The following is a 20,549-nucleotide window of genomic DNA, read 5'->3' as shown; positions in this document are numbered from 1 at the left end:
TGTGTCTGGGTGTGCAATACTTAACCTCTTTCCCCTTAGATTGTCACATTTAAATTAAAATCACGTGTCTAGGTTAAGAACTGAGACCCTCACCGCCTGCCTTTCAAAGAGAGTAACAGTTACATAAACACTCTGCTCCTTATTCTGGTTTGTTCCTTAAAAAAACCAGGCAGCTTTATATTTGGGACACTGTGGCAATGCATGCAGTATTTGGTAATAAAGGCTAATACAATTTTGTGCTTCTAATAAGTTTTTTAACCCAATAGAACAATATTGTAAATAGCATCAGATATCTGCCTAGCAATTAGCTTTTTAAGCAGTTTTACAAATCTTATTGCTTTGAGAATGAGTGCCAAAATACTTTTTCTTTTAAAAAACATATGACTTTTATTCTTTATTGTTTTTATTTTCCAAGTTTGGCATCCAAACTTAGCAAACATCATGGAGATTTGTACAAACATACATATACATATATACACACACACATTTTAATTTAAAGCCTCAGTTCCTCATTAAAGCTTGTGTTCAGGCTCCTGTTAAAAAGAGGTAAAAATGGTGAGAATTTTAAAATCAGGAAAACATGAATAAATCCCAATAAACTTCCTTGTTATGAATTCAAGCAGACATTTTAAGGCAAAATCCATCACTTTGCTAATAAAACTCCCACTGACAGCCTCAGATATTTACAAGAAAATACATACATAAAAAGCCCCTTGCACACTTCAACGTGTTTTAGTAACAAGCTAGCTGAGGGGTTGTGTTTTGTTATTTCAGGGAACTCTCCATTCAGGAACAAGTAATACTTCACTGATTGAAATTTCAAGTGTTAAAAACTAACTTCAAGCAGGGTCATCATTCTCCCCTGAGCGGAGTTCTTCACAAACCATCACAGTAACATTCAGGCTCTGAATTTAACAACGTTTACGGTTTGGTACTGAAGAGCAGATGCATCAGTTCACTCGAGGCCGTTTGGTACTATTTTTCTCTGGAGGAGCTTTTCGCTTTTGTGATAATCCAGACCCCAGTTCCTTGTAATTCTGAAGAAAGGAAACAGCTTCTGGTAGACAGTACTTTTCTACTGGAGGCGGGGTTTCCTGGAAGGGGGGAAACCATACATTATTCATTTTTTTCAAATTTCAAACTGTTAAAATCAGGTAATAGGTTCCTTCACTCTGCTTTTTGACTACAGGAATTTTATACATTTCCCTTTCATTCATATATTCATTCCTAAATTCTTGAAAAGAAAGCATTTATTTTCAAGGTTTGCTGTTTATCATGTGTCACATTTAGTGAACAGTCATTTATCAGAAAAACGAGCTGCTAGCTCAGACCTTAATAATGGATTAAATACAAGAATATGGAAAATTTAGAAAAATACAGTTAATAGTTATCAAGTGTGAGACAGCATGCTTAGTGTAATTTTTGAAAATCTGTTTACTGAATTTTTACTTGATCTTTACAATAAATACGTGAGGTATTTTTTGTTCCCTGTTTTACAGGTAAAAGAAAAAGGTTAAATAACAGTCAATATTATATAATTACCCCAGCTGGCAAAGCCAAAATTCATATAGTGTCCCCCAAAAAAGTATATACACTTAGCAGCGGATAGATCAATTGATGTTTCTTTTTAGATTTAACCCATTAGAATAAAAAATTGTGTATCCACTTTTTGGGGACACCCTATGTATAAAACATCAACTGTCACAATAGCACAACATATTCCTCCAGAAATCTAGTTAGTGCCGGACACAACCAAAAGTCAGATAGTGATCACCTCTGGGGTAAGGATTGAGGTGCAACAGGAATGCTTACGGAGTAGCAACATTCTGTATTTTTACCAAGTACCTAGATCCGTGGTCGGCAAACGGCGGCTCGCGAGCCACATGCAGCTCTTTGGCCCCTTGAGTGTGGCTCTTCCTAAGCCTTAGGAGTACACTAATTAAGTTAATAACAATGTACCTACCTATATAGTTTAAGTTTAAAAAATTTGGCTCTCAAAAGAAATTTCAATCGTTGAACTGTTGATATTTGGCTCTGTTGACTAATGAGTTTGCCGACCACTGACCTAGATGACATTTTGCTATTCTTTAATAAGTACATATGTTTTTTCTTAATAGATTTTTTTTTTTTTTTTTTTTACAGAGAGGAGGAAGAGAGAGGGATAGTTAGAAACATCAATGAGAGAGAAACATCGATCAGCTGCCTCCTGCACACCCCGTACTGGGGGATATGTCCACAACCAAGGTACATGCCCTTGACTGGAATCGAACCGGGGACCCTTCAGTCTGCAGGCCGACGCTCTATCCACCGAGCCAAACTGGTCAGGGCAGTATATATGTTTTATATGTGAGAATGCATACACAACACTGTGCCCAGCACAATATAGGCAATTAATAATGACCAGTTCTTGCCCTGGCCAGTTTTGCTCAGTGGTTAGTTTTAGGTCTCAGGTTCAATTCCCAGTGGGGGTGCGTGAGAGGCAAGCAGTCAATGCATCTCTCCCACTCCTATTTTCTCTCTAAAGATAAATAGAAAAAATATCCTCAGGTGAGGATTAAAAATTAATTATTGGTTCTTATCTTAGGTGGCAGCTGTATTCCTAAAATATCAGGGATGAGATTCAGTACACCCTACTGCTTTATGAAAAAGGCTTCATGTTTATATTTTGGGCATTCTTTTGTCTAAACCCAGAGCAAGCAGCAAAAGTCACATGGCAGGCTGCAAACTGGCTCCCCCTTTTTCCTATGCCATTCTGTTTGAAATCCTTTATAGTAAAGACATTTGTGACCATGTGTCACACTTTGCTGATGGCGTTTTAGGCACTCTGGTGTCAGGAAGATTTTTCTTTGCCCATTCAAATCATATGAACATGGGCCACTCACTACAAGTGTAGTGAGCCCTCCATATAAGCAAATGCTTGACTTACCTTAGCATCTAACACAGGTGTTCACTATATATCAATGCAAAAGGTTAAGAAAACTAGAGGACCCTTGGGTAAATGTTTCTCTTTGGACTCTTGAAATCAATTACTGCTTTCATTATATTCCAACGTCTAAAAGAGCACTTTTACACCTAGCTCATATTTAAATTCCAAGCTAAATGTTTACATATGTGTCCATGATTATAAAAAAATGAAATAGAAAGGGGTTAAATAGAAAATAACAGAGTCTGACATGTATTAATGAGGAGCTGAGGGTGGTGATGTGCAAACTTCTCTATGGAGATAAGCAGATAGCCGTAATGAGGTCAAGGACCTAAGCTTACAAACCTGCATGAGATAATCAGCGATGTATTCCGTTTTCAAGCAGTACACGTACTGGGCAGCAGCTTCTGCTATATTAAGTCCTGAGTCATCTGGTTTCAGTTTATTGAAGTCAGAAAAGAGATGTGTGGCTTCTTTAAATAAAGGCACAGAATGACCAGGTAGCACCTAAAGAAAAAGAAGCACCACAAGCTATGAGTGTCCCAAAATAATTCAACTGTATATCTGTACCTAGGGGTTACCATCTCACAAAGCACAGGAATTAGGAACTGATCATAGCAACCTTGCTTAGAAAGTGATGCATGTAAAAACCCAGTGAACTGGTTCAATACAAACCTTCGCTCCTCCGGACTGAAGCAGCCGTCTGAATCCTGCTTCTCGGGACTGATCGGCAACATGTAAAATAACCTTCCACCCGCTAAACGCCCCCTGCAAACACAGAACATTGTGTTGAAATTATTTGGAAAATAAATGACAGATAATGTTTTATGTGAATGAATAATCTTATAACCTTCATTCTGCCACAGTGGTAACTGTCTGGTCAGAATCCTCTGAAACACACAGCCATGTCTGGCACACAGTAAGCCACCAATAAGTACTTGAATTAAGGAAAATGATTGAATAGTTAGGTAATGTTAAAACAAAGCAACTTGAGTTTTGCTGAATCTTTTCTAGTGTTTTTTCTTACAATTAAGGGTAGAGCCTCAAGCACAGCTTCTTAGATTAGATGAAGCCTCCACTGTATTTCTCTTGAAAACATTTACAAATTGGGTACATACAGTGGAATTACTCCAAAAGAAAGGGAGTCAAAACAAGGATGTGGAGAAGCAGAGAACTCAGAACAGAAAGATTACTCAGGGTTTCTTAACCTTTTTGTGAGCCATGGACCCCTTTTACAGTCTGGTAAAACCTATAGACCTATTCTCTAAGTAATTTGTGTGTGTGTTTTTTTTTTTAATAATAGCTTTGTTTGTCATTTCCATAACATATGCATGTTTTTAAATATCCAAAGTTAGAGGATTACATAGGAAATAGTTTTATTGAAAATTACCCAATTATTAAATTATTTTAAAAACTGGGACATAATAGATGTGTGCTTCTGTACTAATGTATTAAATTGAAAGTGGTGGTGAGTTGAATACTATAATTTTAAAGTAGTGAACATAAACACTTCAGAATGCTTACATTATAATGCAAAGCAAAGATATCGGACTTCTCTCAGGGCAGGGTCACAGATACTGTTACTAGTGTTGTGATTCGTTGCCCAGATTTATATCTAAGGAAATGCTTTTCATTAGAGGTTAGTACAAACAAGGATGTATTGTTCCCTCATCTAGACTGGATAGCCTTCCTGAATTTAACCTACAAACTTCTTTGGGAAAGTCTGCGGACTTAAAGTTAAGAACCCCTAACGCTAGTTGCTGAAAGGATTCTTTAGAATAAGTATGGGTCACATTTTACATGTAAACTATTTTTAAAAGTGCTATCAACATTTTATATATATATATATATATATATATATATATATATATATACACACACACACTGTATATCTCAATCTAGAATGCCCAGACTACATCAAGTGATAAAAGATAAATAGAATTATTATTTTATCAAGCACATTCTCTTAAAAAAAACATCACATAATCTGGAACAGTCATGACATTGAATGCCATTTATACTACCTACATATCTGAGTATGCAATACCTCAACAATGCCCGATTCTTGACTCTGCTGGATTTTTTTCCTCCATCTCATTGCTGCAAGTGCTAGTCTTCGTTGCTGTGCACTGATTCCAGTCAAAACATCAAGTATGGAACTGCTTCCCCATTCATAGTCTTCTTCCTAGACAATTAGTCCAGCAAACTTTTTTGAGTTCCCACAATATGTCCTCCTGGAGTTCACAATCTAGCAAGAGTTAAAAACTACACATTCAGTTATTATAAATATAGAGAACATGAACTAAGCATGGAGGAAAGGTAGATTAATTTGGCTTCATATGAGAGCTAATGTATGTGGCTTTTTACTAGAAATAAAAATATTGCATACATTTCTCAGAAACACAGATAACCGTAGCAATCGGTAATATTTAGATTCCTGGGTTTCACTCAACATGAACTTCACAGAAGGACACGTCTCAGAGAAGGTAGATGCTAGCAGCTGCATTACCTGTCTATAGAAGCGATTCCTAAGAGATCTTGACGGAAAACTTCAAAACTACATGACAACTACAATTGTGATGGTCAGTTAGGAACCAAAATATTTCAAATAACTAGTTTAATATTTAACTGGCTAGCAGTAAAGCTTACAGTGAGATCACCTTAATATTTTCAAATGTTATTTCAATTAAAAAAACAAATTAAACCAAATTGACATAGCTAGGAATCTAGTTCTATAATTTCTAAATTTGGGGGGCTTTAATTATTAATGTGGACCTTATTGGTCATATGTGGTTATTTCAATTACACGAATGGCCTGTGTATGTGCTGCAATCAATTACGATAGTCACTTTTAAAGAACAAATTAAGCTATTCTGTAAAGAACAATGACCCTTATGTTAATTTGAATACACACCGCCACAAAACGCCCAGCAGTCCTGCATGCTTCAAGGTAGGAGCGATGCAGAACCCACTTCCCAGCCGCCACTGAGGCTAAATACTTCTCATTTCGAAGTGGATGCCCCACAATAATATGGGTGCAGCTGGGATCGAAGGACTGCTTCTCTATTACCAATCCACCTGAAGGAGAGAAAAATCGGGAAATTGTCTTATTTAGCCACAATGCCATTATCAGATCAAAAATAACTAACAAATTGTTTCCTATTTCAATACTAAATCCTTGTTCAAATTTTAGATTGGCACTTGTTTAATACAATTAAGATATTTAAAAAGAAAAACAAAATGCCAAACAAGGGCCATACACTGCAGTTAGTTGTTACATTTCTTAGGTTTCAACTACCTTAGCAATTTTAAGCACTGAATATAGATAATCAAAGAGACAGAAGTCAAAAAGGGGCACCTACAGACTAAAAGCAGAAAAAAACTTTCCGTGGAAATAAGGTCAGCTGACCACAGAAGCTTGGGAGAAAATACACAGGCTCAGTAAAGAGACAAAGCAGCAGGCAGGAGCTGCAATCTTTCTCAGGCACCAATGGGTGAAGCCTGAGTGAGGAACAAAAGGCGACATCAGTAAATATAAGCTTATGCAAAGCAGGGTGTTACTCAGGCTTTAGAGCTCAGCCTGACTACTGGCGAGGTGGAGATGCAGCCAGGACTTTCTAAGACTTCACATTCGAACGCATGCGTTGGAGATGACTAACAGAAGCAGCAATACCTTTTGAGGACTTACTATATGCCAGGGACTGTGGAAAGTACTCAAGATTATTAGCTCATTTAATCCTCACAAGTTTATGCAGTTACTATTATCTGCAATTTACATATGGGGACACAGGATTAGAGGTGCCAATAAGGTAGAAATTCCCTATTAATAAAATATCGATCCCTAACCAGCATTTCACCACCGTGTTCACTCATGAAGTGAAGGGCCTCTCTGCAATCTCTATCAGGAACCCTGTAGCCACAGACTCCCAATTTCAGCACAACCTCTGCCCAGGTGCCCCTGTGCTCTGTCCTCTTCCAGACAATGTTCTGCTGCTACTCTTGCCCAGAGCCTGCCCAGATGGGAACCACCTACAGGAGATGGACACTTAAGCTGTGCCCAGAGCTCACCAAACTGGAACGCTCATCAGTTCTGACTTATTAGGTGCCTGGGGCACAACATGATACACCTGAATAAAGTTTCCGAGAAAAGGCTTCTCAAGTGCACTATTGTACACATGGCAGAAATCTTTAAAAAACATGCATGGCTCTCCACATCCTTAAAAGGGCAGCCAGCACTAAGTACGTGGCCAGAGCACCAGGTTACCTGTCGGGTACGCTCGGCGCTGCCTGTAGAACGATGTCAGATCGAGAGCCTGACAACTGGTGGAATACAAACACTTCACTGAAACGTGGTTTTACTTATACAGTAAGTCTATAATTTCATTGATTTGGTCCAGGCTTCCATCAATGAAATAAATGCTCCAAGCATCACAAAAAGATTCTTAAACCTTAATGGTTGGTTTCAACTTAAATCTTTAAATCCTATGACCCAGTGCCTTTAAAAGCTCTAATGCTGACTCAATGTATAATCTTGGACAAATTAGCCATTTTTTTACCTCAATTTCTGTATTTTACAAGTGGTAACAATATCATCCACATTTGCCTTCTAAATAACAGTTATTGGGTGGGATGTTCTTAAGTAAAATACTTGTACCTAATTTCTCAATCAGATGACAATAATCAATACGTTCTTGAGGATTCAGAGATGACATCTGAAATGTGTACTGTTTTTTTAAGTCTTCATGAGTCTCCTCTATTGTTATCTGAAATGGAAGAGTTTTATTTTAGAAAAAGTAACATTTAAAAAGTTATTAGGTATATAGTTCTTTCACAGTAACATTTAGTCTTCTGAGTTATCAAATATAAAAAAATAATACAATGCAAAGAAATGCAGTTTTCAACATTTGCTAAACCCTTGATATGGATCCAATAAATTCTGAATGCCACATAACATCAATATCCAACAGCCAACACCACCAGGCTCAGGTGACAAACCTTTTCTCTCGGGTGTGGAGCCACCGGGGGGTTGGCCAGGGGGAACGCAATGCTGGGGGCTTGAGGCGTCGGGATCAGGTGGCTGTCTTTTGTTGGGGTTTCCAGTTCTTCAGAGGTGGGGTGTTTTGGAGCTTCAGTCACACACACGTTTCCAGGATCACAGACAACTGAGGGCAATAAAACGTTGCAGTGTGATATTACCAAACATGACCAAGAACAATTCTGGGAAATAGTCTCATCTGTCTTAGCCAAGATGAGATTAAACACAAATTCTGGAATGTAAAAAATATGTGCAAAAGAAGCGGCCTGTTTCTAGAGCTTATAAATCAATGAAATTACTTAGCATTAAAGGGGCAAATGGTGGTGTCCTCTGTGGGCTTCTGCCAAGCTTGCACCAATAAAAAGTATCCCAAATTTGTAAAATAAAAGCAAGGTTGCATTCGGAGAACATCAGAAGCAGAGGTAAATCTATGTATCTAATACAGAGACGTACCTAACATTCTGTTTTCAAGATAAAGTCCAAGGAAGAAAATAGGGGAATTCAGAAAGAAACTCATACAAATCCAAAGAACATGTGCAGTACGTGCTGAGAAGTCAGGAGAAGACTTAAATGGAAGTAAGGTGATCAGGAGAAGAAACAAATACAAAAAAGACTGGAATAAAAGAAACAACAACAGTGAAAACAGTGCCTAATCCTAAATTTAAAAATAAAAATGTATTTTTTAATTTACTGAAATTAATTACCTCACAATTATTTTCCTGATTTTTAAAATTTTATTTCAGAGAGAAAGGGAGAGGGAGAGAGAGACAGAAATATCAATGATGAGAGAGAATCACTGATTGGCTGCCTCCTGCACACCCACCACTGGGGATCGAGACTGCAACCCAGGCATGTGCCCTTGACTGGAATTGAACCCTGGGACCCTTCAGTCCGCAGGCCAACGTTCTATCCACTAAGCCAAACCAGCTAGGGCTTATTCTTAAATTTAAACCAAATTAGAAGTACCAAGTAAGTTTTTCATTCGCATGGACAATTCAGAGAATCACACTGTGCTTATCTGTTAATTTTCAAGAGGCCAACATGTACTTAATACAAAGAAGTAAATAATCTCTTTCTCATTACCCTGTTCAGCAGTTTTCAGATCATGGAAAGGCTCCTGGAAAGGAGAATCCTCCAAATTTTTAATGTCAGCCTGAGGTTCAGAGTATTGTGTGGGGCAAATCGGCCACTGCAAATTGCTGGCAAGCCGGGCCCTCTCCTCTCTGGCTGTAGGGTCATCCCAAATGATCTGTTCATTCTGGGAGGGCTCTGTGTTGAGGTCAGGTACTGTTTGACGAGACTGCCTGAGGAATATGAGGAATAAAAGTGACAGTTTTAATAGACAGCCCTAACAAAACCCACATTCATAAATTCCTTAAGTTAGACGGTACGTTTGTGGGTCACCTTTCTATGCCCGTCTAGCCCACAGTAAGCACTTGAAACTATTGAGTAAACAAACTTTGGGAAAGATTTTCTTTTTAAGACGTTTCAGTGAGAAAATGAAACATATTTTGACTGAAACTTCAAAGAAGGGGGAAAAAGTTCACTGTCAAAATGCTGCATTTAAAAATGGCAGTTTTTCCAGATACGGCATCCAACAGACTGTTAAACCTTAGAGGAAAGCAGGGGAGGGATAAGAGATCAAACAAAGGACTTGTATGCATGCATATAAACATAACCGATAGACACAGACAGTAGGGGGGCGGGAGCGGGTGGGGAGAGGCCAATGGGGGGGAAAGGAGACATATGTAATACTTTCAATAATAATAAGAAAAAAATGGCAGTTTTCTTATATTGGCTTAGGGAAACTGGGTAATGTTTATAAAACTGGTTGTTTTGCTTACTGATAGTTCAAGTGATAAAAATGGAAAATATAACAACTGTAATTACATGGGAAGCGTATTTAAATGCTGCCTTAGAAGAAGGACCTTTTAGCTCTTGTAACCAAATCTCCCAGAGTCACAGGTAGACCTGCCTTATGCTGAACTAAAGTAAAGCATGCTTTATGGTGTAACTAACAATTCCACTGAGGGTGAATAGAATTGCAACTCTTTTCTTTCAAGATATATAACAAATCTTTCAGCATTTATACACATACACTAGTACCCATGCATGCTATATATAACTATATTATATACAATCTAATTATGTGTGTGTGTGTGTGTATATATATATATATATATATATATATATAAAACATCTTAACAAAAAGACTTTACCAAAACTGATGATACCACTAAGAGTTCACTTGCCTCAAAAACAAGGAGGAAAGCCTTTTATTCTCAGGGTATTTACTCTAACTGGCATAAGATTTAGGCTCTCTATAATAAATATAACCTTAAGTATACTAACAAAAAGCCACTGTTACTCAGAGAATTAGCCTCATGAAATATACATTTATAAGATAAATGCATCGTTTAATTAATTTAAGATATAAGTCCCATAATGCTTATCATATAATTAGAGAGTTTTCTATCAGGAAAAGGATGATGTAATGCTACTGAATTAAGTCACATCACACTAAGATCTGTAATCACCTTTCCTAGAAGACAGATTTGTAGAGAATACAAAATACATATAGTTTCAATAAGAAACAACTGTTTAAATCACGCCTCACTGTGAAGCTCTGCTTGGTAAGAAACCAAACCTATGTGTCTGTTTCCTGCCCCCAATTATTCATTCCAGAACTGCCTGGAACAAGGGAGGGAAGTCAGAAAAGCGAGGAAGGTGGTTTCTGACTATAATATACAGGGGCGGGCAAAAGTAGATTTATAGTTGTTGCATGGAAAATAATTCAATAATTAATAATACAGGAATTGCCACCACCGGTTTGCCTCAGTGGATAGAGCGTCGGCCTGCAGACTGAGGGGTCCCAGGTTCGATTCCGGTCAAGGGCATGTACCTTGGTTGCGGGCACATCCCCCGTAGGGGGCGTGCAGGAGGCAGCTGATCGATGTTTCTCTCTCATCGATGTTTCTAACTCTCTATCCCTGTCCCTTCCTCTCTGTAAAAAATCAATAAAATATATTTTTTAAAAAATAATAATACAGGAATAAACTCTGCACTGGCAAGTGTGGCTCAGTGGTTGAGCATCATCCCATGCACCAAAGAGGTCGCCAGTTCAATTCCCAGTCAGGGCACATGCCTGGGTTGCTGGCTCAATCCCCAGTAGGGGGAATGGGGAAGCAGCTATCAATGGTTCTCTCCTACTGATGTTTCTCTCCCGCTTCCTCTAAATTAAAAAAAAACAAAGTACAAAACAAAATTCTGTGTTTCACATACAACTGTAAACCTACTTTTGTGAACCCCGTAGGTAGTTTGGGCTAAATAAGGCCCAGTGGTATAGCCCTTTTAGTGGTCTTGATAGTAAAGTAGAAGTTTAGTCTAAAGTAAAAAAATAAATAAAAATTACAAACAAAAAAGCAAAATTAGGCTTAATTCATGGAACTGAGTCAGTAGGTACCTGCATTAGAAGCTACCTCTCCCTAAAATCATGTAGTCACCGCTTGCTGCCACCAGGACGAGTGACAGGTACTTACCTCAGGGCCTCCAGGACTCTACTTCGTCCACTGCGGACGGAGCGAGTGCTGTCAGGGGTTGAAGAAGCACTGTTACAACCACTTCTTGAAAGGGAGGTCCTTTGCCCTTGGGGTTTCACTATTGATGTTGCAGACATTATCTCCTGAAGCTGCTTTTGGAAATTCTCTCTCATCTCCAACGTCTGTGTCAGTGCTTGAAACACACACAAATATACCTATCAAGGTAAGTTTCTCTCTTTTTTAAATCACATCTTATTCATATTAACTATTGTCTAGATTTGGTTGAATGATTTGACATTTACTGAATATACATACAGGCTATAGTAGGCATTCACTGAATATTACTTACAGGCTCTAGTAAAGTACTAAGACTACGAATACTGCAGAACACGAAGGCAGCCCTTACCACGAGGCCTGTGCATAAAAGAATCAGGAAGCCCTTCGAAGACACTCTGCTAAGACTTGCAGTGATTCTCTCTTGTAGAGCCTGCCTGCTTCTCACACGCTCTCATTTAGGTACAACAGTCTGAGGTGCACAACAGTCATTTATGTATGTGATTTTCTCCAATGGTCTTTGAAAACACACCACACTATATAATATACATTATATATATATATATATATATTATAGATTAAACACTGAAATAGGTACTAAATAAATATATTCGGAATGAACGGAGTGAGAGCAAATAGACAAGTCATAGGGAAAGCTCGGGTAGGGTAGAATGAGTATGGAAAATAGAAAATATTAATCCATTAAAAAGAGGACACTTATACATGTATGACTATTCACTGCAGCACACTTTGTAAGAGCAAGAAATTAAAAATATCCGAGATGCCCATCAACAAGGGACTGGCTAAGTAAAGTGGGACATTCACACAATGAATACTATATACTGCTGCCAAAAAAAAAAAAAAAAAAAGACTGAAGGAGCTCCCTATGTACCGATATGAACTGTTAAAAAGATCAAGATCAAAGTATAAAACAACATATATAATTTATGGTTGGTTTTTTTAAACCCTCACCCAAGGATATTTTTTCCATTGATTTTTTTAGAGAGGGAGACACATTGACTAGTTACCTCCTGTGTGCACCCCAACTGGGCCCAGGGTACGTGCCCCGGACCAGAATCAAACCCAAGACTCTTCAGTCCGCAGGCAGACACTCCAACCACTAAGCCAAAATTTATGTATTTTTTTAAAAAGCAGGCCAGGAGAGAATATACATATTTATGATCATGTATGCATAAAATAGCCCTTGAAGGATACAAAAAAAAAACCCCACAAAAAACCAAACTAACATTGAAAGGTAGAAGCTCTTCATGCCTCCTTCTGTGCCTTTAAAACCATGTGAGCCTTGGCCGGTTTGCTCAATGGTTAGAGCATTGCCCCGCATACCAAAGGGTCTCAAGTTCATAATATATATTAAAAAAAAATTATATACACTGAGTGACCAGATTATGACCACCCCATCAGTACAATGAAGTGAATTAGTTATGCAAATAATAATAATAAAACCTTGAGAGTATTTGCTTAGGAAGTTTTCAATATTCAGTATTTGGAAGTGTCAATGAAGTACTGATGGGGTGGTCATAATAATCTGGCAACTCGGTGTGTATATTACATATAGTAGAACTTTCTGAATATCACTGACAAGAACTGAACCAAAGGAAAAAAATTTTAGTCACCAACTCCACCTACCTTTAATAAAATAGGGCTATTTCACTTAAACCACTTGAAGTTTTGAATATTATTTCTTAATGACTGGCATGGGACTTCAATCAATCCTCAAATATATGTTTTATTTCTGTTTAGCACTTATTTTTCCATTTGATGCAAAGAAATTATAATTTTTTTAAATATAATTTAAAATACTTTACCTCCTTTAGAGTCATTCCTTCCATTTCCATTTGATGTTGCTACTTCTTTGTTACTGGTGGTGATATTGTCTATATCATTTTCTTCTACAGGCAAATGATCTGGCTATTAAAGGAGAAAAATAACAGTTGCTCAAACCAAGCCATTGTATACGGTTTCACAGCCATATGTGATTATACGCTCTGCTCAAGGAGGGGGAAAATGTACCTTCCATATTACCTACCTCATCATTCTTTGTTGTCCCATCAGCTGAGAGCAGCCGACTATTAGAGAGTCTGTCACCTTGCACTGCACTGATATCCAAGCTCATTTTGGGATTATAAGTATGTGGATACAGAGATTCGGGAAGGTGCTTATACTCCTGGGCACACTGCAATAGAATGGTGTACTTAAAGCAGGACTGAAAACATCTTAGAGAATACATGATGTTAAGTTGGATAAGGATAATCAATACAGGAATAATGACAGGATAAAAATTCAAGGTTTATTTGGTTGTTTTTCGTTAATCCTTACCTGAGGATATTTTTTTTTCTATTGCGTTTTTTAGAGTGTGGAAGGAAGGGAGGGAGGAGGAGATAGAAACATCAATTGCCCTGACCAGTTTTGCTCAGTGGATAGAGCGTCGGCCTGCGGACTCAAGGGTCCCAGGTTCGATTCCGGTCAAGGGCATGTACCTTGGTTGTGGGCACATCCCCAGTAGGGAGGTGTGCAGGAGGCAGCTGATAGATGTTTCTCTCTCATTGATGTTTCTGACTCTCTATCCCTCTCCCTTCCTCTCTGTAAAAAAATCAATAAAATATATATTAAAAAAAAACACATCAATTTGAGAGACACATTGATTGGTCGCCTCCCACACATGCCCTGACCTTGGCGGGGGATGGAACTTGCAACCTAGGTACATAACCCCTTGACCAGGAATCCAACCGATGACCCTTTGGTGTGCAGGCCAATGCTCTAACCATTGAGCGCCCCCAGCCAGGGCTTGCTAAATTAAAGTTTTGAAAGCTAGTTGATACTAAAACAGCCATTATACAAAGGACAATTAAACTCTCCTCACTTAAATTTTTTTTTAATTTTTAAATTGCAGTTTATATTCAATATTGTCCTCACTTTTTAATGTCATGTTTACTAATGTATAAAATCTAATTCTATTTCTATGCTTTTGCCAAGGTATCAACCACATTCCAAGGAAATTCCCAGAAAGAAGAGAAAAGACAGCTGTATTGGTAAATACATGCATTAATTAATTCTCCTTAAATTATCATAACATTTTTTCCATATCATTTCTCTTTAGTAAAACAGAACCAGAGATATTTAGTTTTTGATGCCAAAGAAATGAGATGTGCACTGTTAAATAAGGTAATCAAACTTCTGTACGTACACTGAAATTGGTTATGCCTTGAAATAGTGTTCATGTACATTTTCATTTAACAGACACAGGAGGATTAAAAGTATTGCTTACTTCTAAAAGCCAGTGCTCTGAAACAATGTGTATTCCTCTTTCTTTTACAGATTTATATTCTCGATTAGTGTCATTCTGTCGCCCTTGATAGATGAAATGAGTCACTGTTTCATCAAAATTCCACCTGAAACAACCAAGTATAAAAACTAAATAACTAAGAGAAATATCTACATTAGTTTAAGATGATCATCATTTCTATGAATAGAATATTTTGACATTCGCAAAATTTCAAGAACTAATGTAAGCAAGAACTAGCACAAGCAAGAATATTAAATGATAGGCTCCACTTTTTTGGTGAAATTTTATACATATATTTCTAGGTATATATAGATAGAGATATTTGGAAGGATGTACTTTAGAATATCACTTTTTTCTTTATACTTTTCTGAATTATTTCAACTTTCTTATAATGGATATAACTTTATAGTAATAATAAAGGTATTTTCAAATCCAAGCATTCAATGTGTCTTCAGTTGTTGGCAGTCACTATTCATTATACACTTGCTCTACACCCCATAATAGACCATGTAGTTTACACATCATTATCTCCATACAGCCCTCACAACAATCCAGAAACACTGGTATTATATTGGTTTTACAGACAACAGAACTAAAGGACATGGGTAAGTAAGATGTTCAAGGATATTCAGGAAATGACAGAGCCAAGTTTGACTTTAAAACTCACACTATTGACTATTTTATTATGCTCTGATCTCCTGATTCTTCCTACATAATATTTTCCTGACCTCAAAAACCTGTTTTACACATATAAACCCAAGGGTTGGTGTGTTTTTTTCAGTTTTAATATACACTAGTATACCAGACATACAACTACTGAGTGACTGATGACTGTACTTTGCTTAATTCTTGATAAGTCACATAACCAAAAGAAATGCTGCTTGTAGTATCTGTTTCAGCTGTGGCTGCAGCATTTGAGGTGAACTTCCCATATGCATGCATCCAAATGAATACTCCATTTTCTTCTAGTGTCGGCAGGCACAGGCACTTACATACTAATCATATATTCTGATTTATTTTTTTAAATTATAGAAATAGGTAAGTTACATATTTCTGAAGTCGTTTTATACAGTAAATGTTATTCAACATCTGTAATAAATATCTGCATCTGATGTGCTGAGCAGCTCTAGTCTAGATGTTTAACTGCTGGAAGCGGGAGACGGGAGACAGGATCAGTGATCTCTTCAGAAGTTCTGGTCCTAGCTATGGACAGGGACATCTGGGATATCTGCACTTGAGAAGCGATTATCCTACAAACACATAACTACTGTAACCTCTGCATAGTCAAGGGTTCTTCCCTCTCAACTATCACCAAGTCTGAGAAATCCATTTCAGGCATAGATTTAATATAAACTTTAAATTAATGCAATTGGCCAGTTAAATCCTATTTAGGAATTTCAGTAATATATTCTATTTTTCATACTGAGAGAGGATTGGCATTTTAAGTCTCATAAAAACACAAGTCATGTATGTATGTCCCTTTTATGTCTTACATCAAGTCCACATCCAAACAATATCCAAGGAAACATTCAATTTTTGACAAATTATATATATATATACATACATATACACACACACCCTCAGACTGTTATGAAAATGAAATGAGATAACGCTCATACTAAGTGCTCAGCAACCGGTAATATAATAGGTGACTAAATAACGTAACAATAGATACTATATTATACATATAATAGATAGTAATAATAGTTATAAGAAAGCTTCACTATCCTACAATAAATGCTTATAACTGTGACACATTTTTATATTCTGATCTAATTTCTCTTATCACATAGAAAGCTAACTGAAATAATAGGACTACTAAAGGGAAAGATGAAGCTAATCGCAATCCTCAAACTGTTTGCTACTTGTAAAACCACTCATTATGCTATCTATGAATGGCTGAACACAAGTGATGAAGAAAACTAGCACTGCAGACAGTGGAAGAATCAGTCAACGCAGATTGGCCAGAACAGGCCAGGGCCTCTCAATTCTCTCACACTGATGCCATTCGTGCTGGAGACATGCCTTTAGCTTGGCTCTCAGGGCGAGAGCGTATCTGCTAATCTATGTCTCCAAAGTAGTAAAAATCATAGAAATTAAAACATCTACAAAAAGACCGTTTTAATTCAGGAGTACTGCTAGAATACTTAGTAGTACTCAGAGGGCTCTAATCTCAAAATCACTAGGTAAAAATATGCTTAATTTCATACCTAGATGCCAAGTTTCTAGAACAGTGAATGGCACAAAATAGGTTGTCAAAAATTTGTTGAATGCACCCTAAAAGGCACACATATAAGAGTGAACTGATATGGCAGAGAACATTTTAAAAGGATGCAGTGAATTAAAAACCATTTGGAGAGATTTTGTACATAAAATGACACACTAAAAGGCAAGAGAAATGTTTCTTTGTAGGCGGTCACAGAGCTTGAAGTTCCCCTTAAACTGAGGCCATATCACCACCAATCAGAAAGATGGGCAATACCTGTAATCTGCTCCTAGAGAAGCCGCAATCCCGTTTAGTTCACTCTGCTTCTTACTGAGTTTTTTACTCACACAGACCACTACCTTGTGAAGTGGCTTTGGAGCTTCTTCCTGTCCATGGAAAATAAAACGCATTGACCATCACTGTTTGAAATGTTTGATCTAAAACATCTTTTCAGTAAGAGATCTAACTCTACCGTCTCTGATTGAGCGTCCTTCAGTGGAGGGCTGGCAGAAAGAGCCACAGCATCTCGTGAGCTATTTGCCAAAGCAAGCTTCAAGTTTCTGCCAATGACTTCAGAGAGGGGTGTACTCAGCTTCCTTTTCTTTTCGCTAGGTCCTCCTGGAGTTTCTAAGGCTGCCAATGCATCCTATATGTACGGAGGGGGAGAGCGAAAGGAGAGAGGTGGAGAGGAAGAGGAGGGGAAAGGAAGAGAAAAAGGAGAGTTAGAGAAAAGGGGGCTAATCCTCAAAATTAACTGGATTACAGCTGTAACCTCATCTGGTTTTCCTCCAAACAATAAAATGAAATATTATTTGTATCTATACACTACAAAGAAAAAAATTCATACTATCCCGCAAATTGGTTTAAAGAGACTGAGAAGCTTACATTTTCAGCAGTGCTTGCCACATTTACCTGAATCTTACATTTAAATAAAGGACAATCAAAACCAAAACAAATAAGCAGACAAAAAAACAGACGGTGCCCTGACCGGTTTGGCTCAGTGGATAGAGCGTCGGCCTGTGGACTCAAGGGTCCCAGGTTCGATTCCGGTCAAGGGCATGTACCTTGGTTGCGGGCACGTCCCCAGTGGGGAGTGTGCAGGAGGCAGCTGATCGATGTTTCTCTCTCATCAGTGTTTCTAACTCTCTATCCCTCTCTCCCTTCCTCTCTGTAAAAATTCAATAAAATATATTTTTTAAAAAATAGACGGAAACAAGTGAGCAAGGATGGATATAAGCAAGACAAACTACAAGGAAGGTAAGGAGTCAGACTGAGCTGAGACTTAAGAATCTTCAAAAGTACAAAGTACGCTCCTATGCCCAAGCCATCCAGTTCCCGCACCAGAGGAGGTCACTGCATCCAGAGGCTTGCTTTCTTTCCCATCTAAAAGCACAGCATCCCACGTGTATACAGAATGTATTTGACGGTGCTCAACTGACTAATATTTAGATTAGCAGTCTTTTGCCAATATAATGACGCAACGACTCATACACACACCATTTTGCACATCAAGAGTAAAGGGAACCACTTAAATGAAATGTATGTACCAACACTGACGTTCTCCTGAACAAAGCATTTGAGTGTATGCTTCCCAATACGCTTGACAGCACCGTGGGTGGGTTAAATATATTTGTATGTTTCAATTTCCACCCTCTTATACTAAATGAGATTAAACATCTTTATGCATGTGGAATATTTCTATTTAAATTTTTTTTATAGCTATCCCTTCCTACCTTTGCCCATTTTTCCATTGGGTTATGTCTTCTTTATATTCACTTAAATGAAGATGTTTGTATGAATTTACATACACACACACACACACACACACACTTCCCAATTTGTAGTTTGTCAAATTTTTGCTAGGAAGAATTTTTTTTAAACAATTACTTTTACTGCACATTTATAAAATTTTCATATTTAAATGCAGATAACTGGCTCAGCGGTTTAGCGTCGACCTATGAACAGGAGGTCATGGTCGATTCCTGGTCAAGACACATGCCTGGGTTGGTGGCTCCATCCTCAGTGTGGGGCATGCAAGAGGCAGCCAATCAATGATTCCCTCATAGATGTTTCTCTCACCCTCGCTCCCTCTTCCTCTCTGAAGAAGAATAAGTGGAGTTAACTTTTTATTACTGTCAAATTTATATGAATTTTTATTTTCATTTGGGGTACATTATAGTTAGAAAGGTTTTCCTCACATTGAATTATTTAAAAACAAACTCTCTCATGGTCTGTTCTAGAGTTTTTATGCCTTCATTTCTCATGTTTAAATATATGATCCTCTGGTATTTATTCTGATGCTAGGTTATGAAGTCTCATCCCAACTATTTCCTCAGTTGTCTGATTGAAATACATCATTCATTACATTATCATTTATTATATATGGGGTGTAATCTTCTGCATTGATTTGATAACTCATGTGACAATAACAAATTGCTTCAATTACTGCGACTTTGTTTTAATAATTAGGACTAGTTCCTACCCTCAATTATTCTTTTCAGATTTTTAGTACTACAGTAAAACCTCAATATAACGAACTAATTTGGGTGCGGGGGTGTCCATTAAAGCTGAAAGTCCTTTACATAACAAAGTAGGTTTTCCGAATGTGTATATTAAAAATTGACAATCTAAGGGAAAAGAGGTGAGTGCCCCTGACTAGCCAAGTACTGCATGTTTTAAAAATCCTGTGGTACACCAGTTGAAAAATCACTGCTCTAAACAATGAAAGCTTTAAACGTGTTTTATAACTTTACAGAAACTATTTCAGAACCACGAGCTTTCCTCTGCAAGGTATCTAAAAAAAGGTCTAAATGACTGAAAATATTTCATCTACTTTCCTGCCTACTATTACTTCATTTACTACTTAAAGATTCTGTGAACTATGAGACCTTAGAGGTCATCTACATATTTTCCATTATTTTACAAATGGAAATAATGAAGCCCAAAGAGGTCCTGATTTCACACTATTTTTTTCTCTAGCTGTTACCAACCACAGGTACATCTGGGGCCTCCACTCAATAATATGAATCTACTTGCCAACATCTCTGGAAAATTTACTACTATAAACTTTAGAGGTGATGCAGAATATGGTGCTTAAACTATAAAACTGTCAATTCCAGGACCATTTTCTAGAAACCTTACCTTTACATCAAAGGAAGGCTTGAAGAGTTTGTCCTTGGACAGAAATTTTGAGGGCGTATCCAGGTCTAACGAGGGCTCCTTCTGCAGCGGCTGTGCTGCGGGAGCGGGCTGTGGAGCCTGCCCAGTGTGCTGTGAGATCACAGCATGGAAAGCTTTACTCTGAAAGCGGTTCATATCTAAAGGAGTAACAGCGGCTTTTCTGTGAGTTTCCAGGCTTATGGCAGGATGCTCCGCAGCATCTGAATTTAGATTCATCCCATTTGTTATTTCAGTTTCTAAGCTTTGCTCTGGAGATTTAAAAAGAAGAACAAATGTGAGCCACTAATATCAACTTTTTTTCTTCTAAA

At 37.6% G+C, this 20,549-nt stretch overlaps 1 protein-coding gene across 1 annotated transcript in view; it reads right to left on the bottom strand.

The window, feature by feature from the left end:
* Positions 1–371: 371 nt before the first annotated feature.
* TOPBP1 (DNA topoisomerase II binding protein 1) overlaps positions 372–20,549 on the bottom strand; it is a 46,668-nt gene continuing 26,490 nt past the window's right edge. Inside the window, exons 13-27 of the mRNA XM_081106177.1 lie at positions 20,203–20,489; positions 17,534–17,707; positions 17,338–17,447; positions 14,838–14,961; positions 13,599–13,745; positions 13,378–13,480; positions 11,498–11,690; positions 9,042–9,262; positions 7,919–8,085; positions 7,578–7,686; positions 5,838–6,001; positions 4,971–5,108; positions 3,599–3,691; positions 3,269–3,430; positions 372–1,094 (exon numbers count right to left, since the gene is read on the bottom strand). Of these exons, the coding sequence (XP_080962303.1) occupies positions 951–1,094; positions 3,269–3,430; positions 3,599–3,691; positions 4,971–5,108; positions 5,838–6,001; positions 7,578–7,686; positions 7,919–8,085; positions 9,042–9,262; positions 11,498–11,690; positions 13,378–13,480; positions 13,599–13,745; positions 14,838–14,961; positions 17,338–17,447; positions 17,534–17,707; positions 20,203–20,489 (2,336 nt within the window). The 3' untranslated portion in view covers positions 372–950. The remainder of the gene's footprint in view (positions 1,095–3,268; positions 3,431–3,598; positions 3,692–4,970; positions 5,109–5,837; positions 6,002–7,577; positions 7,687–7,918; positions 8,086–9,041; positions 9,263–11,497; positions 11,691–13,377; positions 13,481–13,598; positions 13,746–14,837; positions 14,962–17,337; positions 17,448–17,533; positions 17,708–20,202; positions 20,490–20,549) is intronic.

Source organism: Myotis nattereri (assembly GCF_964212035.1).
Source record: "Myotis nattereri genome assembly, chromosome: 14".
Lineage (NCBI taxonomy): Eukaryota > Metazoa > Chordata > Mammalia > Chiroptera > Vespertilionidae > Myotis > Myotis nattereri.
Note: the sequence above shows the minus strand (reverse complement) of the source record. Positions and strands in the feature narration are given on the sequence as shown.